General features: G+C 35.8%; 1 protein-coding gene and 1 pseudogene across 11 annotated transcripts in view; one reads left to right on the top strand and one right to left on the bottom strand.

The window, feature by feature from the left end:
• MIER1 (MIER1 transcriptional regulator) overlaps positions 1-27,539 on the top strand; it is a 65,081-nt gene that overhangs the window by 8,326 nt on the left and 29,216 nt on the right. For 6 of the 11 annotated variants that reach the window (XM_035018318.1, XM_035018320.1, XM_035018324.1 and 3 more), the window contains 6 exons: positions 6,613-6,637; positions 6,771-6,807; positions 11,616-11,761; positions 23,548-23,709; positions 24,277-24,409; positions 26,981-27,045. In XM_035018318.1, the coding sequence (XP_034874209.1) occupies positions 6,613-6,637; positions 6,771-6,807; positions 11,616-11,761; positions 23,548-23,709; positions 24,277-24,409; positions 26,981-27,045 (568 nt within the window). The remainder of the gene's footprint in view (positions 1-6,612; positions 6,638-6,770; positions 6,808-11,615; positions 11,762-23,547; positions 23,710-24,276; positions 24,410-26,980; positions 27,046-27,539) is intronic. The other 5 variants (XM_035018319.1, XM_035018327.1, XM_035018326.1 and 2 more) reach the window with 1 other exon arrangement.
• On the bottom strand, positions 19,204-20,478 carry LOC118020346 (annotated as a pseudogene).

The raw sequence follows: 27,539 nt of genomic DNA, 5'->3' as shown, positions 1-27,539 counted from the left end.
TGGTGAAATAACAGAAAATGCAGAACAACAATATACATTTATTTGATAAATCTGAGGGGAAAGCAGGTTATTGAGGAAGTATGTCTCTGGAGAAAAATGTAGATATTATGCTTCTGGGTGTTTTTATTGTTGTTACTTTTTACATAGGAGAATGACACTGACCTTGTTTTTCCAGAGAAATGTTTAATTCCTGAATACAAATTGATTTAGATGTAAATAGAATATACTGATTTTTCATACTTGATCTGATCATCTTAGGCAGTCCATAGTAGGAAGTATGTATTTAATGGTTCCTCAAATCATGGTAACATTAAAACATATTTAATGTGCTTAAAAGAAATGGTACATACTCCCTTTCTTAATAGTTTTTGGTAATATTTCTCATTACTTATTATCCCTTAGAATTATTTATCAACCTTCCAAAAGGAGGTTCTCCTAGTTACACTTAAAGGAAGGAAATTACAGGGTAGTTGCAGTTTTACAAAGGCAATGAGAAAGGAAGAAATCGTTGATCCTTTGGGTTTTATAAGGAATGTGGTGTAGGGACCTTAGGGAATGAACAATTTGTCTGTTATTTCAGAGTTTGTAAATACAGAAGGGACTGCTCCAGGAAAAAAAAATCCACAACATGGTGCAAGACCTATTTTTTCACCAAGGCCATATTGCTGTTATATAAAGAAAAGAAAATTTAATGAACTTGCTTTTCTGTGTTAGTTTTAAGTATTTAAACATTTCCAAAAATTATATACATAATCTATTCACTATTGCATCTATTCATTTATTTCCCTGGAGAACAGACTGCTTGCTTAGTGGTTTTTTAGTGTATTTGAATTTCATTTTTTAAGGAAATAGGATCATCTAAACTGCTATTCTTGATAGTGTTAATTTCAGTTGTAAACAAAACTTGTTTCACTGTGATGGATTTAGGCTTTAAATAATTCTCTGTAGTGGTAATGAATTTTTTTTTAATATTTATACTTGCTTGTATTTAGGATTTATTCAGAGTAATCAAGAACACCAATGTATGAGAGTCTAATAAAGTTTAATTCAGAAGGAGTAATAAAGTGCTTGATAAGGTAGGAAAGGTTAGCTGGAGGAAATATAGAAGTGGATTACTTTTAGAGAATTTTTGTACCGAAGACTCATCAGTTTCTCAAATCAGAAATAAAACACTGCCATTGAAGCAAGTAACTGATTAGTAAAAGTAGAAAAGTAATCATCTGTATAGAAATTTCTTGCTTGGTGTTAACTTGAGTCCCTGTATATTTCAGTGTTTATTTGCAAATGTTTTCAAAATTCATTGCAGTGATTAAGCTGTTCAGGTACCAGTCATCACTTGGGACCCATTCTGTTTGACTTATTCTATGGCTTATAAGAATGACTGTTAAAATGATGTTTGTGTAGATAGGAAATTCATAAAGTAGCACCCCCCAGAAAGCTTTTTGCAAATTGAGATCATTTTTTCCCAAAAGTCCTAGATAAAAAAAAAAAATTTAGAAGAGGCTGTAAAACATATCCCATCCCTTTAGCTAAGTATTCCTAAGTAGTGTTATGTCTTTTGAGCAAATCATAATAGTAAAGAAGTTAGATCTCAAAGGAAATTTAACTAGAAGAAGTCCAAATCTTTCTATCTTAGGGAAAATGAAACTGAGCAGAGTTAATGCAGTTTGTCCTAGGTTGTGCATTTAGGCTGTGGCACAATTAAGAGTGGGACCCAGGCTTCTGAATTCCTAGTGCTTAATAATAGCAGTTCATCCTCTGAATTATTATTGCTGTAGTCAATTTGCTAGTTTTACCACCAAGATTTTCTTCATCTTTTTTATGCCCCAGAATTCCTCAGGGGAAAGAAGTGATTTAGTTTTGTATAGAGGAAGAGAAATGGTGAGCACAGTTCCCCTGTCTTCTCCACCTGGAGGAGGGCCTCTAACTCCTTCTTGGCTTCTATCCCCATAACTCTGAGAATCTCTGATTTAGTGTCTAAATTACTAAGCAGGTGATGATAACAAAGAAATGGTGATGGAATTGGTTTGAGGGGAGAAATTAGTTCAGACAGGTATGTTCATTGAAAATATATGCTTTTGATTGCCTGGAGTATAGGAGTCTAATGATTACTTCATGTTTTTACTACCTTATTTTTTTTAATAATTATAATATTGTAGATTACCATGTTCTAGAAAAATACAAAAGAGAAACATTTGAACAGATCTGAGGCATTGAATTTGTTACAACTATTAGCAACTTCATCACCTAAATCATATATATGGGTGAAGGTATAAAAGTTAACAGTTTCATTTTTTAATTTGATTTAGCTTACTCATACTCTGTGTGACTGTCTAGTGTTATGTTTTCCATCTCAGGTAATTATATATGCACCTAAAAGAAAACTAGGTTATTTTTCTAAATTACACACTTGTTAAAAAAAAAAAAAGTGGCAAGTACTAAGTTTTCTTAAAAATCTAGAAGTAGAGGAAGAAAATGAAAATAGCCAATAATTCCACAAGATAATCTCCACTAACTTTCTTTAAAAAAAAACAAAACAGTAATGCTAACAAGTGGTTAGAAAATTCCAACAGTGTAGAAAGGTATAAATGAAAAACCCTTCTCTCCCCTACCCGTTTCCTAGAGGTATTTACTGTTAACAGATTCTTGTATATACTTATGGAGAAAAAAATTTTAATGTGTATTCCAGCCCAGTTTACCCCCTACTCTACACTTTTTTTTTCCCATTTCTAATACATGCATGAATAAATATGTGTATATATTTTTTACATTTTTTTTTTCTCATTCTCCACAGATTTTTGTGTCATTCTTTTTAATGGATTATTAGTGTTTAAATGTTTGGAAGACTTGTATTTCATTTCTAACTAGTTAAATGATAGACATTAAAATATTTTCCCAGTTTTTTGCTATGAGCCACTTTATGGTAAATGACTGTTATCGATGTATCTTAGTACGATTTTTTAGGCATATCAGTAGGGTAATTTCATATTAGCAAAATGATCACTAGAACGGTTAAACCAACTCATTTTTCTACCAATAATGTATGAGTGCATTTTAAATACATTTTAACCTCCAACGAAAAATCTTTACTACTTGCATTTTATAGTTTGTGCTTTTTCTAAAAATAGATGCTGTTACAAATGAGTATCTGTTTAACAGCTTTAGTTTTATTTTTCCCCTCCTTCACTCTTTCCAATTTACTGTGTCATTAATGGTAGATGTTTCAGGTTTTCCTGGAGAGTATTGTTAGAGATACCAATTCCTTAGGAGACATAAATAATAGTCTGACATGACAGATGACAACTTGCAGTCACATTTTAAACATGCTTTGAACAAATGAAAACCATTTTAAAAAGAAAGAGAAAGTAAGGGGGAGGAAGGAAAGAGGTAAAGAGAAAACATTTTTAACATAGTTGTTTCCTTGGAAAATATGGAAGCATTTAGGTCCTAGACTTCAGTTCCACCTTCACCACCTACCAGGGAAGCTTGATGAAGTCACTTTATCTCCTTGGGTTTGCTAATCTATAAAATGAGGTAGGCAGGGCATGTGTTATTGTCAGGTATATAGTTATGATCAAGTAACTTTATTCTTTTGAAAAAATGTAGTACTATAGAAATGTAAGCTGGTTCTGCTATTCCCTTAAGTACCTAAATAAAAAGTGTTCTTATTTCATACTGAAATGTCCTGTATTATGATACTAAACTCTTATTTAGAAAAATAATTGTTTTGTCTTTGGGCTGGGCAAAGATAATGTTTATAGTATAAACTGTTTCCAAATGCCGAGTTTCTAGAAACTCAATTTTTAATTTAACTGAATAGAATTAACTTTCAAGAAACTAATCTCACTCTCACCCTCCCCAAGTTGAAACAATGGGATTTTATTTTGAACATAGAATACTAAAATGTATGTCTAGAGGCAAACCATCCCTACTTCCCCTCCCCCATCCTAATCTAGGTATACATCACTTAAATCACAGTTCTTGAAACATTCCAGTATTTCTGACGTAAAATGAACATTAATGCTATCTTTGAATAATGGGTAGTTTTACTTTATGCCAGCTAAGCTTACAAATGCTACCAGTCCTCTAAACATTTGGTATCTTAATTATTGGAAAATATTTGGGGCCTTTTTCAGAACTTTAAAGTTATAGATAACTTTACCAAGTGCTGTTTGAGGCCTTTTACAAACTACAGACACCATTCACAATCCAGTATCTTCATTATTGCCAATATCTAACATCAGTGAAAATAAACCTTTTATTCTTCTGTAGGATAACGTTTTTAATCAGAAGCCCCTTTTTATGAGAAGACTGTTAAATGGAATAATTATTGGAGTTTTATTGGCTTAAAAAAACCCTAAATGTTCAAAGAGCTATTTCTTTTAAGCTCCTAATTTGAAAGAAATGCTGGGTTTTTTTGTTTTGCCCTGCAAATCATTTTGAAAGTTTATTAAAAAGGAAAAACAGCACTGTGAGGCTACTTTGTGGATGGCGAATCTGGAACCAGATGAAGATAAGTCGTCATTGCTGTAGCCTTGGACAGATACTGTGCTTAAACTTGGGAAATAAAGCATAATTGCATGACATAAAAGTGGATTAATACTTTAAAATATTGATTTGCTCTGTAATAATTTGTGTGGTGGTTAAATCCATTTTGAGCTACAAATGTGTAGCTCTGCCCAAAAGATCTAGAAACCCTTTTTATAGTTACATTACTCTATCACCCTGCTCTCCAGCTTCCTGTTAGAGGAATAGAATTAAAAAGTAGCACTGTTTTAACTCTATTGTGGCAAAGTAACTTTTAAGTAAAGATAGTGGTGTGACGCTTGAAAATCTATTAATACTGAATACCGTCAGTCTTATTAAAATAAAAGACTTGATTATAACATATAGTCAAGAACCATTCTAAGCATTAGAAGGAAAAAAACAGGACTCTTGGAAAAGTGTGCTTCACAAGAACCTAAGTTATCATGTACCGTCTAGAATGTCATACTTAGTACAATAACAATGTGGACAGTTTTCAAAATGGAGTTTTAATACTTTATAAGAAATTTGTCGTAGATGCCTAGCTTTTGAAAATTAGGTGCTTCCCTTGTTTTATTTTGTTTTTCCTTGACTCTCCGCCCCATTACTTAGCAGAAAGAGGGAAAATACAGATCTTCCTCGACTTATGATGGGGCTCTGTCCTGATAAGCCTATCATAAGTTGAAAGTATCATTAAGTCAAAATGCATTTAATATACCTAACCTACTGAAAGAACATCTTGGCTTAGGCTAGCTTATCCCAAACATGCTCAGAATACTTACATTAGCCTACAGTTGGGTAGAATCCTCTAACATAAAGCCTATTTTATAATAAAATGTTGACTGTCTCTTGTAATTTATTGAATACTGGACTGAAAGTGAACAACAGAAAGGTTATATGGGTACACAGTGTTTATAAGTGTATTGGTTGTTGTTTACCCTCGTGATTGCATGCCTGACTGGGAGTTGCAGCTTGCTGCCACTGCCCAGCATCACAAGATAGTATCATACCACATATTGCTAGTCCAGGAAAAAAATCAAAATTTGAAGTTCAGTTTCTACTGAACACCGATTGCTTTTGCACTGTCGTGAAGTTGAGAAATTGTTAAGTTGAGCCATCGTTGTTGGGGGCTATCTGTACTAGAATAACCCTATCTCTTTGCTAATGCTTTTGGCCTTCCAGCATCTCTGACTTCTAATGGGCATGAAATAGCTCTGAATGAATAGGAAAGGTTTTAATTATGAAGTGTATGTCATTTGAAACATACTTAGTTTTTGTTATTTATAGAAGTTTGTGTTTGTAGATGACTTGTTTATAGTTATAAATTAACTGAATTTAGATAAAATGTAGCCACAAATTGTCAAGTGGTGATATTACTGAAATAAGTTGCTAGCTAGCAATTTTATCTTTAAATTTTTTAAGTGCTTATAGTTAAATATATAGTTAAATATATAAATATATAAGAATGCTACAATAGAAGCAGCATTTTAATTGGGAATGTAATTTTTCCATCAGATAACTTGACTTTAGCTTGAAGCTTACTAATTCTTTGATAATTTAAAAATATGTTGTTTGTGAGTAAAGTTAACCTGATGTACTGTTTGGTGCTTAATAACATTTTACTTTTTCCTTCTGCTTTCTTAAAATACAACTTTTACTTAAAATAATGTCTTAAAAGTGTTTTGGCCTCCCTTCTCCCACACATTTTAAGCCAGAGACCAGCTTGATAGCAAACCTTGTGTGTAATTTCCTCTGTCTTGATTGGAGAAAATATTTTAGAAAGTTCCAAGATCTAAAATCAGATCTCTTAAACGACATATGTTATGAGACCCATATTTGCCTTTAAAATCTGAATTCCTTATTGTTGTCTTTGTTTCTAGATTCAGGAATGTTTGGAATTTTTTAATGTTTAAATATAATGTCAGAGAAAGGATTATATGGAAGGTTTTAGTTTGTCTTGGACAATTCAGACATTAGAACTTACTATGGTTTTTGGTGTCATGGCTTGTCATTGAATAATTCCTCTAATTTTGTGAAGATTTACTGCACAAAGATGATAATTTTTCTTCTTTTCTCCCCCTCCCCCAGCCATCTGTTGAGTCTTCGAGTCCAGGTAAGTATTTTCTATATTTTCTATAATCTCTATTTGACTAACATTTGTCCTATTAGTTATAAAAAGGCTAGAGGAGTTAGACTATCATCTGACTTGCTTTTCTTCTGAATGCTTCTTTTCTCTGGGGAAAAAGAAATGGATGAAATATTTGACTGCCCATGAAAGTACAGGTGAGGCTGCTGTGAGTTCAACCTCATGACTATTTTTGGGTTCACTTTTTTTATGAATTACTATGTGTATTTCTTACAGGTTTTAATTGCTATTTGATTTCAAGTATATATGAAGTGTATTTTTTCAAAAGGAGTCACTACTTAGAAATATTTGCTTGTGTAGGAAACTCAAAGTATTTGAGAAAAAAATTAATGTATTTAGTGAGGGAGAAAAAAATAATATAAGAACATTAAAAAATGAATAATGTCATAAATTAAGGTTATGTTTAGATGCACACCATAGAGCTTTGGAGCTACGTATTCGCTTACAAATACAGTACAGATTCATTTTTTCTTAACTTAGAGGTTGCAAACATGTGGTATTTGAACCATATCTGGGCCACACATGTTTTTTGTTTGGCCAGTGTCGTGATCTTAAAAATTAGAATGTTTTTTTATATAAAATCTGTATTTAGGCTTCTTACGATTAGTCAGAGGTTCTAGCACTACTAAGTATAGCATTCCTGTATAGCAACAATTGGTTGGAGCTAAAGAGCAGTCAGGAAAGAGTCCAGTCTTTGCCTCAGTGTCCAGGGACTTCAAGAGAGAGGGCAGCCTTCTATAATGGAGTATGTGAATTAAGGAACAGCTCAGTATAGCATAAGAGTCAGAAAGGGAGCTCTCTGAGATAGGGTAGTGTTCTATTTGAAAGCATCTCATATATATTGAATATTTAGGTATGATGTATTACTGAATTTTCCAGATTATTGAAGCAGTCTTTCTATGTTGTAAGTTTTAGAAAGAATGTTTGTAAAAATTATATGCCTTTTGTAATGGTTTGGGGTCATTTTCATGAACACAAATCACTGTACTCTGTGTAGCACAATGTATCAAGTAGGAGCTAGACTAGAATACCTCCAGATCCCTTCTAAATGGTTAGTGTGCTGCCAGTTGACTGTGAGTTTTGTCATATTTATTTTAGCTGAGATGTCTTACTCTTTCTAATATGCTTGGAAGTAAAGTATATTAGGCTTTGTGACATTTTTGAAACTCAAGGATTTTTTTTTAACTTCCTAGTTTATAAATATGTTCTGGATGGTTGAGGTTGGAAGTAATCTGACCTCAGATAAATAGTAGATTATTGTATCCTTTTTAGGACATGGAATTGTTCCCAGTATTTTTTTTTTCCTTTCAAACACAGACATCTTTTCATCGAAAAAATAGGTTCTAGTTGTTTTTGTTAATGTTGTCACACTGCAAATAGACTGAGTTTTAGATATATGTATTTTTAAGATTTTATTTATTGACAGAGAAAGAGAGAAGGATCACAAGTAGCCAGAGTGGCAGGCAGAGGGAGAGGGAGAAGCAGGCCCCCTGCTGAGCAGAGAGCCCAGTGCAGGGGCTCGATCCCAGGTTCTGGGATCCTGGGATCGTGACTTGAGCCAAAGGCAGACACTTAACAGACTGAGCTACTCAGGCACCCCTAGATATTTTTCTATGAATTTTTGAGACATTCATCAGGTAATATATAGGCACAAAAAAAGTAATTACTTTAAACGTGATATTAATAAATAGCTTTCTCATTTTCCATTGCATTTGAATCGGCTTAGGCTGAACTTGAATAGTGGAGTTTGAAGAATAAAATATCTTTGATGGCCTTTACTACTTGCTGAATGCTTATACAAATAGATTGATTTTTTTGTATTGTTTTGTTTTTGTTTTCAGACTAAGGAAGATCTTTTGGAGTAGTGTTTGTAATATCAGGCTTCTGCCCAAAGAGAATATATATTGTTCTTATAAGTAATACTAGTTGTAGGCAGTTAACAAAAGTTGGTGGAAAAAGAGTAGGAATAGAGGCTTTGTGTAAAAAAATTTTTTTGGTCCGCTGGTAAAAGGCTATCGCTTTTGTAACATCTGTACTTTGGAATTGATGTTACTAATAATAATCACATGACCCAGGCTCAGTGGTCTATCCCTAGACTTTACCAGTGTAAACCTGTGGAGGCACAATACAGGGTTTTACCTGTAAGACTTGTAGCCATTAGAGGGGGAGATTTAGGGAAGGGAAGGAAATAAAATGATTAAATGAGTGCACATGATATGTTATAAACAATTTATCTTTTGACTCTTTGAAAGATGTAAGATACCTTTTAGTAATTTTGCAGTAAGATGTAATTTTTTGGCCAAACTGATCTTTGCCTTAACTCTGAAGCAAAATATTTACTTACACAAAGCACCAGATTCCCTACCTCTAATAATTTATTTAGGGATTTTTACCTCTAGGAGACAGCCTAACAGTGGGCCTAGTAATTAACAGAAAGGAATAGGATGGTTACTTGGTTTCAACAAGGTAAAAAAGAAGTCAGATGAAACCAAGAAATCAGATTAAGGCAAGAAAAGAAGTGAAATTGTAAGTTAGTAGAAAACAGTGTGGTGTATATGTGGAGAAAGGATTGGAGTGAGAAGGGGAAAAAGGTTTACCTACCCTTTGGTATTGCAAGTAGTGCAAGGGTGAGGTGGCAAAGCTTTGCAAATGACAACAAAAAATGGGAGACTTTAAGTAAGTAATAGAACACTCATAACTTGATGCTGTGTATTCATGTGAGTTTTGTTTTGTTACTTTAGTTAGTGAAAGTATAAGTAGTTAGGAATTAAGCATAATTAGTTTTTTACAATATTTGCATTCAATAGGAATTATATTATGATTAGGATAATAGTATATTCAGGGTTGTGGTGTGAGGTGGTTTTAGGATCTTCCTGCCTACAAAGGAGAAGAAAAATACAGCATCATTTGTAGGAATACATGATTATTGACTAAGTGTCCTAGAAGATTGCTGGGTGAACTGAAAAGTTTTGGGAACATTTTTCATTAAAAACTCAAGAAGAAGGGATAATGATTGGGACAAAACTGCAGCTAAATCAAGGGTTCTCAAACTGCTCTCCTATAGAACTCTTGTGTCCAGTCCCTCAACCAGTACTAAGATGCCCTAATTATGCCATGCCATTTCTTTCCAAAGAAATTGATAGTATATATAATATGAAATGTATTTTTATTTTTAAGTCATTCTAAAACGTTGATAGTTTTTTAACTCATTTGTGTTATGAGGTGATACCTGATTTAGAAATATCTATTTAGTTATTTTATATTTAATATCAATATTGTGTTCTTCAAAGAGCAGAATGACTTCTTAGTGCTTTACCACCTGACCTGGCTTGCAGTTCACACATCTTAGTAAAAACAGGTTCTCTTCAGGGCCCCTGGGTGGCTCAGTCAGTTAAGCATCCGACTCTCGATCTCAGCTCGTCTTGATCTCAGGGTTGTGAGTTCAAGCCCTTTGTTGGGCTCCACGCTGGGTGTGGAGCCTACTTAAAAAAATTTTTTTTTTTCTTAAAGAAAAATAGGTTCTCTTCAAGTATTCTTTGAGGCAAGATACCTACTGTCTCTGAGGCTGGGGCTTGCAGGAGGTTTGAAGTACAGTAAAAGCACAGGCATTGGACTTAGCAGACCCAGGATTTAAATTCCATCCTTGCCACCTACTGGCTCTGTGGGTTTAAATATGCTGCTTAAACTCTCTGAGCCTCAAGTTTTTGTTTTTGTTCATAGGATTGTTTGAAGATTAAATGAGATATAATGTATGTGGCGTACTTGAGCCATAGTATTAGGCACACAATAAGCACTCAAAAAGTGGTGTTTACACTGAAAATTGAGGGAGATGACAAGAACCCTGAGCCTTGGGCACCCCATTATCCCTAGTACTCTGTTTTTCAAGAAATCAACCTTTAACTCTGTTTTACCTACTGGTCCTCTTACTGGTCTGAAGGAAGGTTATACTGATGTAATATATTACTAATTAATGATATTAACCTTTATTAATATAACTTTATTAACATAACTTTTAACAGTTTAAATTGATTAAAAAATTGCTAATTGATTTTTTAAATGTTAAATAACTCATTTATTAGTAAAAAATGCTTTTGCAAACTTAAGTCCAGGTTTGGCAATAGCCAAATGTGGGGATAGTTTACAGAATGTATATGCCGAGCACTTGCAATCTAATATTACATGCTTGACCCTATTGAGTACAGCAGTATTCCCCAGCCACCAGGCTAAAAATAGATTAGCTTACACATCAGTTACCTATTGGTGTATTTTTAATGACTTTCATAAGAGTTCTATATGCAGTTTTTAATAAATTTTGCTTTTATATTCTATATCAGAATTATTTCAGACTGAAATCAACTAAGTAAGAACAGCTACCTATATGTTAAAATATATTTTTGTGGAAGAGCTAATAGAATAATATTTGAGTGCAGCTGTATTTTCATTAGACTGTTTGTTCAGATGACTTTGTATTTCACATGACTATGTATTCTCATGGGCCATGAGGGTTCATGCTCATTGGGTCTATTAAATATCAAATGATTAAGAATTGTGATTTTTTCCCACACAAATGATCGTTCTATTTTTGATATGACCCTTTATTCTTTGCAACTGAAATTTCATGTTTAGATGACAGTACTTTTTAAAAGCTACATACTTTTTTAAAGCTATACTCTCCTCCCACCCCGCATATTAGTTGCAGTTTTAACTGTGAATATATAGAGGTGAAAGAGGGCAAAAAATAATCCCTTAGAGAAGAGAGTTTTTGCAGGAGGTTGGTGATGAGTGTAAGGGCAAGAATTTTAGAAAACAAATAAGACTTGATGTGCATAGCTTTTCCCTGATACTTTTATTTGACTTCTGCCCAGCTTCATATAACAGACACATTAAATTAATATTAATAACACTTAATTTGGTTTACCAAACTTTTTAAAATATTCTTTACCAGGAGGTTCAGCAACATCAGATGACCATGAATTTGATCCATCAGCTGACATGCTGGTTCATGATTTTGATGATGAACGAACATTAGAAGAGGAAGAAATGATGGAAGGAGAAACAAACTTCAGTTCTGAAATAGAGGATCTTGCAAGGGTAAATAAACACTAAGAGCTAGAGGATGAAGTAGTCATGGCTTTTTTGCGGAGAGTAGTCATGGCTTTTTTGCAGAGAGGAAATACTTGAAATTTTGGGTCTCTACCTTTGTTTTGGGGGAAAAGTGGTGTTGTATATAATTGATACTGAAAAATTTTATGTGGTTGTAGGTGCGGTATTTAAAGTTTGAAATGAAAGGCATTTTTTTTTTTTTAAATAACTATTTGGAATAGAATTAAAATAGTTACTTTAGTAAAACATCACAGGTATCCAGTCACAGATGGGCTATATGAAGAGGTGCTTGGGTGGCTCAGTCGGTTAAGTGTCCTACTCTTGATTTCAGCTCAAGATTGTGAGATCAAGTCAGGTTGTTGGGCTCTGCACTGGGTGTGGAGCCTGCTTAAGATTCTCTCTCTCTCCCTCTGCCCCTCCACCCCTTTCCTGCTCTCTAAAAAAAAGTATGCTGAATTTCCTCATACATACCTCTGTCCTCCCCCACTTGCTGACCTTTTACTTAATACCCTTTCAGAGCCAGAATTTCTTAATAGTGGTTACCATCTTCCTCATTTCCCATTTATTCCATAAAATACTCTAGATAGTCTCTGCCCTTTCCTGTCAAGATGACCAATGATTTTTATTGTTCTATGCATCAGTCACTTTACTTCACTCAGCCATATTCAACAGTTAACACTCCCTTCTCTTATTTGAATTCTGGAGTACCCCACTGTCCAGTTTTTCCTATCTGTTTGTTTCTATTCAGTGCCCTTTGCAGACTCATCTTCCTTCACCCAAGGTTTAAATTTGGAATTCCCCAATTCTCTGTTTTGCACTTTTCTTCTGTCTGTAAATTAGTGCTCCTCAAAATGTAGTATGAAGGTCAGCTGCTTCAGAATCGCTCATGGACTTAAGAAATGCAGATTCCTATACCTCTCCCCAGGCATACTGAATTAGAATCTCTGGAATGTAATGTATACACACCATTTGAAAATTATTGATTAGGTGATCTGATTTAATCTATTCCCATGATATCCGTATTCTTTATTTTTCTAGCATTAACATATTCCTTGTCCCCAGTTTTGTTTATCTAACCTTCCCTACTTGACATTTCTGCTTGGATATCTCAATAGACATCTTTAAATTTTAAATGTCCTAAGGGCGCCTGGGTAACTTAGTTGGTTAAGCGTCTGACTTTTTTTGGCTCAGGTCATGATCTCAGGGTCCTGGGTCCAACCCCACATCGGGCTCTGTGCTCAATGGGGAGTCGGCTTGAATATTCTCTCTCTCTGCCCCACCCCTGGCTCGTGTGTTTGTGTGTGCGCGTGCGCGCTCTTTCTCTCGCTAACATAAATAAATAAAAATCTTTTAAAAAAATTCTTTAAAAATAGGGACACCTGGGTGGCTCAGTTGTTAAGCATCCGCCTTCGGCTCAGGTCATGATCCCAGGGTCCTGGGATCGAGCCCCGCACTGGGCTCCCTGCTCCTCCCTCTCCTACTCCCCCTGCTTGTGTTCCCTCTCTCGCTATCTCTCTGTCAAAAATAAATAAAATCTTTTTTAAAAATTTCTTTAAAAATAAGTTTAAATGTCCAAAGCAGAACTGTTGATTGATGTTCTTCCTCCATCTGTTCCTTCCCTGTCTTCAGCTTAATAAAAAATGGCACTATATTGTACCTTGTTGCCTAAGTCAGAAATCAGGGAGTCCTCTTCCTTCATTCCCAGTACTCAATCGTAAATAAGCTTATCATTTCTACCCACAAAGATACCTCTTATCTGATTGTTGTTCCATCTCTGCTGCCACTGCCCAGGTCACCATTTCTAGCCTAGACTATTTATAGTAACTTCCTAACTAGATTCTCCCCATTTCCTCTTTTGCCACTCTTCCCTCCAGGATATTTCTATAGTAGCCATGATGGTCTTTTCAAAATACAAATCCATTTGTGTCAGCCTTTTATTTAAAATTTCTTCAGTGGTTTCCTGTTACACAAGAAGAAAATCCAGATTCCTTGACTTGCCAGCAAGGCCACCTGTTTGATAGGGTCCTTCAGCCATGTATTATAGTGCCTCTGTCATGCTCTTAAATAGCCACATCAGCTGCTTCTGTTCTTAGATGTGCTTTTTCTTTGTGCTTCAAGGCTTTTCAGCTCATTCCTGCTCCTTGATAACGTGCTTTGAGACTGACTCTTTATCCTCTTAAGTCTGGGCTTAATGTTTCCTCCTCAGAAGGACCTTAACCTGTCTCCTAATTAGCTTTTTTTTAAACCACTATACCCCATTCAGTGCTTTCTTATAACTAACACAATTTGTAATTACATGTTTGTCTAATTTATTATCTGAATCCTCCTTTAGTTCTATGACGGGAGGGACAGTTTTTGTTTTATTCACCAGTGTATTTCCTGGTACTTAGCAAGAGTGGTCAGGCATTTTGAATGAATGGATAAATCAATCTGGTATGCTCTAATTTAAAATGTCCTACGTAAATGATCTGCACTCCATGATAAAAAGAACATAAATAAGACATCGTGTCAGTCTTTAAGCATTTGGAATACATAATATCGTGGAAAAATGAATTGTACTTTTGTGGTAATAAAGACTAATTTGTGTTTTGGAATTTTAGTCTGGAACTTTTTAAAGTGTACATTTAAAGAGCTAGAAAAGGAATCCTATTAATATCTAGTTAAATCTTGTCAGATGGTCCCATTTTGGATCTTTTAGTAATTAAAGCTGGCTTATAATGCCTAAGCAATTCAATATTTTATTAAGCCAAAAAACAGAATTGGTTTTAGGGGCAATGATGTATAGCTGTTATAAAAGCTTTTCAAGAATGAGTTAAAAGTACATGAAGAGCCTGGAGTCAAAACTATTCTTTATTTATTTTATTTTTTTTAGAAGATTTTATTTATTTATTTGACAGAGACACAGCGAGAGAGGGAACACAAGTAGGGGGAGTGGGAGAGGGAGAGCAGGCTCCCCACTGAGCAGGGAGCCCGATGTGGGGCTCGATCCCAGGACCCTCGGATCATGACCTGAGCTGAAGGCAGCTGCTTAACGACTGAGCCCCCATGCGCCCCAAAACTATTCTTTAGAAGAGGCTGGAAAGTCATTCAGAAGACTGGTACAATTTGTTTGAATGATTCAGAACCTAGTTGAACGTTGAAAGAAACAATCATAGTCACTTCATATATTCATTAAGTGGAAAGGCAGTTATTTGCCTATATTTCATAGAAGTTTCTATTGCTTTAGATATATTTTCGTTTCTGAATAACCCATCCATGGGATAACATTTAAAGGAGGAAAATGTTATATTTTCCATTTTCTCACATTCTGCATTACTCAACTGTTTGAGTAATTAGTTACTTAAGAGGAGATAATCAGTACAGGTTATGTGGTAGAATGATTATTGTTTTCTGTTTTGGAAAATAGGCTGTCACATTTAATTAGTACAAAATCGCTAATAAGCTTTGCTAAAAGTTTGGATGTGTATTGTCTTTTGCTGTTTCTCCTTTATTCTCTGCCTCCTTCAGTCTTTTAAAGCCTCTCCAAATTTGCTTTCAAATGACCCTTCTTAGGGAAAAAAAAACTTAAAGTAGAATTATTTGTAGAGGATATAGAAAGAAAGAGGGAACAAATCTTTTATCATTCTCTTCATCCAGGCAGTCTTACACCTTCTCAGATGCTTCTAGCTTTTCCCAGAATAATTAAGACATAGGTTTAAGTTGCGCAAAATCACCAATGCTTTCATCTGTAACCTGCCGCTAAGCTAGTTCAGGGCCAGTATAATTATAAACTCTTTAGGTATGAACCAAACTAAACTTTTTTTTTTAATTTAAAAAATGAAGATTTTCTCATATTGATTACTGATTTTTTTTTTATAGAAACGAAACATTACAGCTCTGTCAAGAATTGGTTAGTTGGTTTTTACCTGGCATGTTATATGCAGTGGACTTTTGATGTAATTATGGCAGAATTCTGACAGTTGATTCATTCAGGAGTTATCAATAACTGCATGGCCTGTAGTTTTAAGTTCATTGAAAGGTAGCTTTTCATAGAAGATGCTTTGATGTTTGTTATTACATTTCAGTACAGTTCAAATACAGGCATAAAGCTTAATATTATAAAAGGTGGATATATAAGTTTACCATTTAAATATTTTAGTAGAATTAGATACACAGGTTAGAATTTATTGTGGTGATCTTAGAGAGTGTCAGAATCATTCCCATAGTAAATAGACTTTTTGCTAGAAATAGCAGTATGTAGGCCAGTTTAACTTTTTCAGATGTATTCTTAAAATTCAGTCTTGCTTTGAATGGCACAATTGTAGTGGTCTATTTGGGAGAAGAGGGATCGGAATCAGCTATCTCTTTATGTATTTATCTGTATTTTTAAAAAATCACATTATAGGGGCACCTGGGTGGCTCAGTTGTTGAGCGTCTGCCTTCAGCTCAGGTCATGATCCTGGGATCGAGCCCCGCATCGGGCTCCCTGCTCCGCGGGAAGCCTGCTTCTCCCTCTCCCACTCCCCCTGCTTGTGTTCCTTCTCTCGCTATCTCTCTCTGTCAAATAAATAAATAAAATCTAAAAAAAAATCACATTATCATAATATTATACTTAATACTCACTTTGAAGTGCCAGACACATACCATCTGATGAATCTCCAGAACTAGAAAATAAAAACTAAAATGTGAGAGCTTGAGTACTTTTTGAAGTATACACACAAGAATTACATTGAATAAAAAGAAACCCGAGTGTGGGGATTATAAAGAAACGTTCAGTGCCTCCATCCCTTTATAGTTTATCTTATAGTGAAACCCCAACCCCAAGAGGTTGGTTACCTCAGGAACTGTCTCTGTAGTCCAATCTGGATATAGTCCCCTGGACCATCCTGGCTAGAAATCAGTCTCTTTCCTTCTTCCTCCCCTCTTCCTTTGTAAGCATTTATTGGTAAGTCATTCGTAGCACAAGGTGGAAGAAGAGTACTGTGTCCATCCACCAAATGGCCCTTGAATAGCCAGTATCTGCTGTCACCTGCAATCATTTCTAAATGACTAATCTGATATGAGGCAGAGGGACCCACTCCTCTCCCAGCAGTTGGGCACCTCTCCAACCTTCAAATAATACTGAAGTTATTTGGTAACTTTACCATATTGTTGTAAAGTTAAAGGACAGATTTAACTTCAGATAAAATGTTTGTCTTTTAAAAAATCTATTCTTTTCACTTCCAGCTAGCCTCCCTTTAGGTTATGCAGGTAGGATTGCTCCTGTTTTTGTTATAGTGCTTAGTTAACTTATTTCTTAAAGCACAGTATGCAAGTATAGTCCACATTCCTGTGTTTTATTCATTTTGTGCTATGTCCATATCTTCCTTTATATTTCTTACAGTCTGTCAACCCCAGTACATCTTATTTCACATTCCATCAGGATGACGTACACTTAACCTAGGGTCAGGTTTCAAGGAAGGCAGTATATAGCATATATATGTAAAGATATTATAAAGCATTTAGTCACACTGTGTGGCCAAAACTCAACTGCAAGTTGAGTTACTTGGACAAGTTACTTAACGTCTTTAAGCTCCAGTTTTATTATATAAACATTTAATACAGTATCCTACATGGTAATCACTCAGTAAATCCTAGTAGTTATATCATTCATAAAATTCTCAAAGAAATTTATAACTCCCAAACTGTGAAGATCTACTCTACTTGACCCATAATTTTCTCTTTCACTTTGTTTCCCTGATTTCTATACTCTTAATCTTTGTATGAATGGTAATAAGACATTGCTACTTTATTGTGACGTTTCAGTTCAACTTGAGGAAAGCCCCTTATTTAGTACCTTGTAGAACACAGACTTTGACAATAAAAGTTAATGAGAGATTATCTGGAACAGGTGACTGACAGGCCCTAATATAATGTATTGTCAGCCATGTTTTATTTAGCTTTTAGTCTTTTTTCAGAGGGAAGTGACAAGGAACATCTGTTTTATAGGATATCATTACTGTTTATATCAGAATATTTGGGGACAAATAATAGAAATCCATCTTGAACTAACTTAGGCAAAATGGGGAATTTAATGCTCATGTAATTTTATTAAGAGCAGGGAGATATCTAGGCCTTAAGGACTCAAGTGCCACCAGAAGATATTTTCTGTTTCTGCTGTTCTACATGGTGGCATCCTTTTTCAGACCAACTTTCTTTATATGCTGTCAGTTTCCAGGTCTCCAAGATGTACTGCTTTAGATAGTCTATGTTTCTTTAGCTGCTATTGGTACAGATTTGGAAACAAACTATGGCCAGGCTTGGGTCATGTGCCCATTCCAAACCTACGGCCAGGGAATGTAGTGATTCCAACTGGATCAGATGCCATATAGTCCAGAACGTGAGCTCTCAATCAAAATACATGCTTGGGATGAAGGAAGCATTTCCTGGAAGAAGATGAATATAGAAGTTGAAAGAGAAAGGATTGGGGGGTGGGGCAGACAACGATGAATTACCCTGACAAAATACTTGTTAAAGCTTATGTACTTCCGTTAGTGCATAGTAGGGACACGGTAAATGCTGCTTGAATTTGAAACTGAGGATTCCTCGGCAAGATTGACTTTGGTTTACTGTAGTTGTGGCTGTGTTTACTGCAAGATCTTTATACTTCAGATCATGTAAGATACTTTTCATACTAATGTCAAACTCTCTTGTATTCCTCAGTGGGTCTTGATTGTTGATTACTAACTTGTTGCTTTCTAACTTGGTATTAGGTGACAGAGGTTAAGTTAAAAGTTAATACCTAAGCAAAAGCATAAAACCATTATATACTCTTTGTTTTTAAAATCAAGCAAACATTTTCTTAATAGAATAGGCAAGGATATTTTGTTTACACATAATAGAACCCACCTAAAATTAACTTTGAAGTTTATTAGAACTTTGTTGTTTTTAATTTTGGGGTGTTTTTTTTGTTGTTGTTTTTAATATTTTTTCTTTAGAACTATTTTTAGAAGTCCTATGAATGTGTATCTGGGCACAAGGAATGTCTGGAACAGAGATTCGGTGTCACCAGGACCTCTTGATCATTCTTTACTCATGGTTATTTTCTTCAGGGTCTCTTGAGTTTTTTCTTTACCACATCCACTAATTTAGTTTAGGTTCTAATTATACTACCCGTGAATGATAGCAGGGGATTCCATCCTAGCTCTGTCTCTGGCAGACTAAATCTTTCCCTGCCAAGGTCCATCTTGAACATTTTGCTTTGTGTATAATTATCTCTAAGCCCTTCCAGTGTCAATCACCGCTCAACAGTTACTCTGAAATGGAGTCAAAAGTAGAGTATAACACCTCCTACTAGAGACTAAGTAAAACTAGAGAAAATAGGTAAAAATACCAGGTCTACCTTTTTTATTTTAGTTTCTACGGATATCTTCTGCTCTAATCAGAGTAACCTGGGTATTCCTTTTTTGTTTCTATACTTGTGCAGTAGTCATTCGCTCTGACTTAAGTGACTTTTCTTTATCTGCCAGTTCTGTTACTGTTTCTTCAAATTCAATCAGATCTCCGAATGTACTGTGATCAGCCACTTTGACTCTCCTCTGTTCTCTGCTTAGCCAATTTTAGAAGTGTTGTTAAATTTTTCTTTGAGAAATGAATTGTTTACAAGGTGAGTCATGTTTCTTTTTTTTTTTTTTGAAAGAGAACTTTTTATTACTTTTATGTACAGAAAACTCAATACTTAGCCGGTTTGGTGGCCAGAAAGGCCTCTGCCTTTTCTAGCTTGGCGATATAAACCACCAGCTTTGCACCCAGGATGTTGCCTCCCCAGTGAGGGCGGATATCATCATATCCGTCACTGTAATTGGTCCTGATAGCTTCCACCAACTTAGCCAGAGCTTGTTTGTCTTCCGAGTTAATCTGTGTGAAGGCGACATTGGTGCAGGTCTTCTTCTTTTTAAAGATTTATTTATTTATTTGAGAGAGCGAGAATGAGAGAGAGAGAGAGTACATGAGAGGGGGGAGGGTCAGAGGGAGAAGCAGACTCCCTGCCGAGCAGGGAGCCCGACGCGGAACTCGATCCCGGGACTCCGGGAACATGACCTGAGCCGAAGGCAGTCGCTTAACCAACCGAGCCACCCAGGCGCCCCAGTGCAGGTCTTCTTGTGGACCAGATGGCTCAGCCTGGCCTTCCCCTTGATAATACAGTAGGGAACCCCCATCTTACAACACAGGGCAGGGAGGAAGACAGCCAGCCTAGTGGGATCCACAGCATGTGCAGTCACTACCAGCTGAGCCTTCTTGTTTTACACTAAGATGGTGACAGTATTAACCGCTGCTGGAGGGACAGGTGATCTATTAATAGGGACATCCCCTTTGCCAGCAGCTTTCTTCTCAGCCTGGGCCAACAATCTCTGCTTTTTTTTTTTGTCTTTGGTCTGTCTTTGTGGGCCAGCTTAAGCAGGTGAGTAGCTGTTTGGTGGTCCAAAGCCTGGGTGAACTGGTTAATCCCAGGAGGCAGTTTCAGATGTTTATAGAGAACAGCCCTTTGCTGTTGCAGTTGGATGTAGCGGAGCCATTTGACAAAGCAGGTGGGGTCCCTTTGGGGCTGGATATCCTGTCCGATACCAGAATTCTTGGGCCTTTTCTCAAATGGGATTGACCACCTTCTTGGCTTCCTGTTTCCTCATGACAGCAGGAGTTGGGGCCACCTTCTTCCCCTTAGCCTTCTTTCCTTTTCACATCTTGGATGGCTGGAGGAGAGCTAAAGTGAGTCATATTCTTAAATGCTTATCTAGGAGGAAAAAATACTGACCTAACCGTGAATATGAGATATTCCGTATTCCCAAAAGTGATTTAAAAAAAAAAAAATTCCTTTCCATGCAGTTAGTATGTCACCTATCCTTTTGACACATAACTGAGCTAGGTGTCAGGTGTTAGTGATTAGCTTTATTAAAGATAATGATCGAGCTTTATTACCTCCCATTGGAAAGGAAATTTGCAGGTATCTTGTATTGTGAGATAAGTGGTTCTCAAGGTAGTCCCATACCAAGAGCATCAGTATGGCCTGGCTTATAGAAAATATGCAGATACTCTGCCCCTACCTCTGCCCTATTATAGTAGAAACTTTGGAGTGGGGCCCAGCACTCTGTTTTGCTAAGCCCTCAAGGTGATTCTGTTGCCCTTGAATATGACAGACCAAAGGTAGAGAGCCTGAGGACATTGGATTGATAATATACCTATTTTGCGTGATCTTTCAAAATATCAGTTAACTCACTTGTAAAATTTAGAGGTAATGGCAACCTATATTAAGGAAGTTTTTTTTTTTTAAGATTTTATTTATTTGAGGGGTGCCTGGGTGGCTCAGTCGTTAAGCGTCTGCCTTCAGCTCAGGTCATGATCCCAGAGTCCTGGGATCGAGCCCCGCATCGGGCTCCCTGCTCCGCAGGAAGCCTGCTTCTCCCTCTCCCACTCCCCTTGCTTGTGTTCCCTCTCTCGCTGTGTCTCTCTCTGTCAAATAAATAAAAATTAAAAAAAAAGATTTTATTTATTTGAGAGAGTGAGGGAGAGCATGAGAGGGGAATGAGGGGCAGAGGGAGAAGCAGACTCCTTGCCGAGCAGGGAGTCCAACATGGGGCTCGATCCCAGGACTCCGGGATCATGACCTGAGGCAGAGGCAGACGCCAAACCTACTGAGCCACCCAGGTGCCCCATTAAGGGAGTTTTAAAGATGAGATAAATATGAAGTACTTCATGAAATCTTTAGGTCCATGTAAATATTAGTTGCAAACTTAGGCTGAAGATTTTCTTTGGTTTGGCCCTTATTCATACTAGTGACTTCTGTGGCTCTTGTTTATAGTAGTGACTGTCATTGTTAAACCTTCGAATTTGTGGCGCAGAATGAGTTCATGGGAAATACGAGCTGGGATTAAGTCTAGGTATTATGGAAAAATCTCTGTCAGGGCATGATGTTTCCTTCTGTTTAGTTTTCTTATAAATAAAGGTAGTAAATACTCCCAGTGGTACTTTTAAAGATCTTTTGAGATTGCATAAGATTCTTATTCTACTTTTGTTCAGAAAAGAGAGAGAATAAGATAGTGGAATCAAAGTACTTACCACAAATGCCTGGTACATAGAAGACACTTATGGCAGCTATTTGTTAATCAGTGTATAAACAACCAGCCTTTTCTATATCTTTCTCTTACTCCACTTTTTTGATCTTGAAGTTCTGTTTTAGTTCTTAAATCCTGATTTTCTAATGCCAGATTTGTCTTCTGTACCAGGTCCTTGGTACATGGACCAGATATCTGCATGGACTAGATTCTTGAACACCTCAAGCACTGTTTGTGTTACTGCACTTAGAGAAACACAATAGGAGATGTCAGTTAAGTATGCCCGCTGCTCTCAGCTAGAGTGGTAGCACCTTACCTAATAGAGTTACCACTTTCAGGTTGTGGCTGCTGTACATCATCAGTCAGGGCTCTCCGAATTGACTTCTCTTTCAGAAACAGATTCACAGACTGATTTATAACTAGAATATCCATTTACAATGGGAAATACAAGTGTTAAACAGCATTTTCTTCCTACCTCTTTCTATAAGAAAATTTTTTCAAATTACAAACATTAGTTGCTTCTCGTACACAAATTCTGAGTGATGGGAGTTAGTTGTAGGATCTAAGTGCCTAGTGTCATTAGATTATATCTTCCAATCTGATGTATCCATCTCTACTAGAACAATGTTTTTAACACATGGGCGACTTATTTCTGTCCATGAATAATGCTACAAGACTGCTGGAGAAATACAAAACAGGTCTTGTTTCATGATTGCCCTTGTAGGTTCTAAACTGCCTTAAATTTTTCTCAAAAGAGAGGTGGGGTAGAGGGTTGTGGAAAGAGGGCATGTGTGAATGTGTGTAGTACATTCAGGTGATTTGGATTAAATTTTCTTTTTATAATCAGAATGCTCTCCCAATTTCCCTGAACTTTATATCACTTGATTACTAATTAGAGTGAATACCTTCTATAGAAAACTTGATTCATTTCATTGCATGTGGATATTTCTTCATTTCATCCTCAGAGGGTATATTTTTTTATGGAGTTAGGGGTGATCCCTGGCTGAGGCAGTATGATGTACTGATGAGTATGGGCTTTTAGAATTAGACTTGAAATCTGGTTCTACTACTTGTAACTTGTATGATTTGGGGAAAGATTGCTTAATCTCTGAGCTTTAGTTTCCTCATCTGTGAGATGGAGGTTATATAACAATTTTGTAAAATAGTTAGCAAAGGTTGCATGACAGGATTTTATGTATAATTTTAGGTAACCCTAGAAAAGAACATACGGCTAATGGAATCCAGTGTTATTCCTGTGTATCATTACAGTTTTCTTTTAATGTGTTTGGATTGGGCTGTGAATTTCACCTCCTTTTTTGAGTTTGTTAACTTAGTTTCCAGTCTCTTTTCTAATTATTTTTTCCCACTCCCAAATTATGTATGGTACTCTTAAGTGTGTGCATCTATTCATAGTGTTAACTGCCCGTGTACATTTATTGAATTGATTGCACAGAACAGTTCTACCCCATTTTCACTTTTTTATTATACTTAAAGGTTTTGTTGTTAGCGATTAGAATTGGTTAGTCTCTTATAGAAATTCTTGAAAGACTAAGATTTTCCGGGTTTCAGAGTTGTTTTCATTCACCTTTTATGATTTGAGAATTCTTGATACAGTTCTAAGGATATTCTCTGTGAATGAAGGTGTGAATTACAGGAATATGAAGTATTCATTTATTCAGAAATTAACTTTTTATTTGGTCTATTTAGGAAGGAGACATGCCAATTCATGAACTTCTCAGTCTTTATGGTTATGATACTACTATTCGACTACCTGAAGAAGATGAGGAGGAGGAAGAAGAGGAAGAAGAAGGTGAAGATGATGAAGATGCTGATAATGATGATAACAGTGGCTGTAGTGGGGAAAATAAAGTAAGGTTATACACATTTATTAAGATTGTAATCTTTATTCTTGTTGAAGTAGTAACTTATTAATATTGGAAGTCCCCTATAATCTCCTGAAAAGTAGTAGTTTTATCTGTGTCATTCCAGATTTCTTTTCAGGGCCTCTTCTAAATGAATTTGTACCAACTTAAAAAAAAAAACTACTCTTTTTAAGTATTAAAGGCTAATTGGTATTCTGTATTCAATTTTCTTATTTTCTTTTGAAATAATTTGTTATATAGAGAGGTTCAAAGATAGCATAGAGTTCCTATGTACTCTTCAGCCAACTTTCCCTGTTTACATCTCATGTAACCATGTGTATTTATCAAAAGTAAGAATTGACACTGGTGCCATACTATTAATTAAACTATAGACAATCCAGAGTTCACCAGTTTTTCTATAATGTCCTTTTTTCTGTTCCAGGTTCCAATCCAGAACACTGTGCTGCATTTAGTGTATTTATTTTAGTTTTCTAGTTGTATTTGGAATACTGTAACCTTTCATCTGCAGTAATTTTCCTTACATCTTAAGGAAATTTAATTTATTATTCTACAGGAAGAGAATATAAAGGACTCGTCAGGTCAAGAGGATGAAACTCAGTCTTCCAATGATGATCCGTCACAATCTGTTGCTTCTCAAGATGCCCAAGAAATAATTCGCCCACGTCGATGTAAATATTTTGATACTAGTAAGTGTCATTGGTTGCTATTGTTTGGATAATTTTTACTATTTAATATATGATGTAAAATGCCGTTTCTTTTTCACACATCTGTTTGGATTCATTTACTCTGAAATCTGGCTGAACAGTAATGGGTTTTGTTCTAGGTTAATTCATTTAGCAGTGCTAAAGCCCCATTGTCCATGAGTAGATTGCAGAGATTGTTGTGTCCCTATACTCCTTTATTGTGAATGTGTTCCTTTTTTTCTTTTTTTTTTTTTTTGTTTTTAACCATATATTCCCATGTTTACTTTGGGCTGGAGACTTGACATCAGAATGAGGCAAAATTGAGTCCCGGATGTCAGGAGGTTATCTTAGGACAAGGAGAAGGGGCTATGGGCATGCTTTGAGAGCTTGGTATAACCTGGATGGAGTCTTAGGCTCATCCTCTCAGGTAAGGAATCCAGGGCCTTGCTTGTACATAGGCTGCAACCATATAGTTGACCTTGAGTCTAAACTTCTGCAGAGACAGCTAGTGTTTGTTAGCAGGGCCTGGTAAGGCTGTGGGGAGCTCTATAAGCAAGGTATCAGGCCAACATTTCCAAGAGGCTTTATTGGCTCCATAAAATTGCTCTGAGTTTCTTAAAGCTGTCTCATCATATCGAAGTCTATGCATGTGTCTCTTAAGGATGACATTCCAGGGGCACCTGACTGGCTCAGTTGGTAGAGAGCATGACTCTTGAACTCGGGGTTGTGAGTTCGAGACCCATGTTGGGTGTAGAGATTACTCTATGTCCACTAAAAAGTCAATCGATTTGTTCCCTAAAGTTAACATTTTTAGGTCTAATGCAGTGCCCAAGAAAGGAAGAAATAAGAATACCTCCATGGGCTCAACTACAAATGGAATGGCAGGCTCCTGTGGGGAAAAATGTGTTCCTTTTTTTCCCCCAATACTTTAATTTGTCTTATAGTCATCTTTTTTATTTCTTCTAGTCTTCTCCTCAGTTTTCATTTTCTACTTTCTTTGCCTTTTAGCCATTTTTAGCTATTTCATAAGTATTGCTTTCTCTAATCAGTGGCTCCCCGTTCTCAAGAAGTGGTTTCCTCTTGAGGTGAGAACATGTTATACACAGAACTCTCCTAATTTTACTACAGATCGTGATCTAGTCAGAGATGTGCAGTAGTTGAGACAACCTTTAATGTATGTTCCTTGAATATTTGCATGCTTTATCTGCTCCATAGTGTTTCATTCTAAGCAGGAATCATTACTCTGGATGACCATTCTTTGATAAGAAAAAGGCAACCATTAGTGTTACTGGTTTAAGCTTGGGGTCTGAATTTCTGTGCTTTAATAGAAAGAAAAACATTTGAAGAACAATAACCTCTCATGAAATGGAGCAGTGTAATAACTGATGAAACATGGCTACTGCTTCATATGAATAAGTCCTGATACATATTTGGTTTAGAAGTGAATGTAGTGCTAATGATATTTTATTGCGAGTTTTGATCAAAGATATGGTCCAGTTGAAAAGTGTATCAGTGTAAGGAGAGATTGGTTGCTGAAATTATTGTGTTAATATAATATTAAGTTTGGGGAAAGCCTGGTATTTTTCCTTCTTCTTCTTAGGTAAATTGCCAAAGTTTGTTTAAAAGTGGGATGCTAAGTGACTGCATCTTTTTTTTTTTTTTTAAGATTTTATTTATTTGAAAGCGAGAGCATGAGCGAGAGGGGGAGGTGGAGGAAGAGGGAGTAGCAGATTCCCCACTGAGCAGGGAGCCTGATACGGGGCTCGATCCCAGGACCCTGAGATCATGACCCCAGCCGAAGGCAGACGCCCAACTGACTGAGCCACCCAGGCGCCCCTAAGTGACTGAATCTTAAAACAGTATTTATTTCATACTTTTGATCTGCTATTTTAGTTATGATGTATGCACGGAAGCTGTATATATACTTCATATCTTAACTTTTCCATAGGAAGATTTAATTTTTATATGTAATGTTACCCTTTTGAACTTTGTATTCCATTTTACAGTTGAGAAGATGCTGACAGTGTAATAGTTTTCAAATTTCCTACCCTTTATGTAAATACATTTTTTACTCCAAAATGTAAACAAATGGCACCTTGCCTGCTTCTGAATAAATCAGAGGTTGGGGAGGATGGAGGTCTTCATACATAGCCTCCCTTCACAGTCTCTGTTAAGTGTTGCTACAAGCTTCTCAGTGTCTCAGGGAGCATTGATCGGAAACCAGTTTTTGTTTTGTCCAAATTCTCATTTTATTAGGGAAGAAAGAATTAGGTTTAGGAACAGATTATCTTGACCCGCTAATTCAATTTTTTTCTTAGATTTTTGTGGGAAATCAGTTACTGAGAATACAGTTTCCTAAAATTAGAATTGTCCCAGAAGGCTTATGGGTTTGTTGTTTTGCTTTGTTTTAAACTAATAGGGTATTACTTGATCAGAAATATCTTGGTCCTATTTTTGCAAATACTTTTAGGCATACTTAAATGTTTGATGGTAGATGTAAAAATAATATACAGATATACAGATGTGGACAGGATAAACAATCATTTTGTAATATTATTGTCTTATTTATTGTAGATAGCGAAATAGAAGAAGAATCTGAAGAAGATGAAGATTATATTCCATCAGAAGACTGGAAAAAGGTAGTTAGAGCCATATTTTCCCAAAGTTTAGGTAAATTAATATTTTCTAAAAAGCAAGTATTATTATTTTACTAGCTATATATTGATAAAGTTGAGGTAAGCCCTTTTGTGACATTTAAAGGTTTGGTAGATGTTCAGATTTCCCTTTAATACATTGAGGTAAGAAAAATACTTATTTTTTTATAAAATAAAATAATGATACAGAAAGAATTTTACTTTTTTGAGCAAATCAGTCTCAAACCAACAACAGAAATTGAAATTTTGAACTAGTGCTAATTTAGATTTTTGTTGCACTGTAAAAAGTATCAAAAGTAAATTTTTTTACATATTCGGGAAAGCAGTTGAGGCTTTAGTTCTGTTAAGTAGATTTTGTTTAATAATTTAGATAAGTTTTTCCATCCCATATTAATGTAGATATTTGCAACTCAAAATATATTGGGTGAAGAGACAGATTTGAGCTTTTCTATAACTATGCATAATAAGTTCTAAAATGA

The sequence above is a fragment of the Mirounga leonina genome, unplaced genomic scaffold (assembly GCF_011800145.1).
Source record: "Mirounga leonina isolate KUSES-001 unplaced genomic scaffold, KU_Mleo_1.0 Mir_173, whole genome shotgun sequence".
Classification (NCBI taxonomy): Eukaryota; Metazoa; Chordata; class Mammalia; order Carnivora; family Phocidae; genus Mirounga; species Mirounga leonina.
Note: the sequence above shows the minus strand (reverse complement) of the source record. Positions and strands in the feature narration are given on the sequence as shown.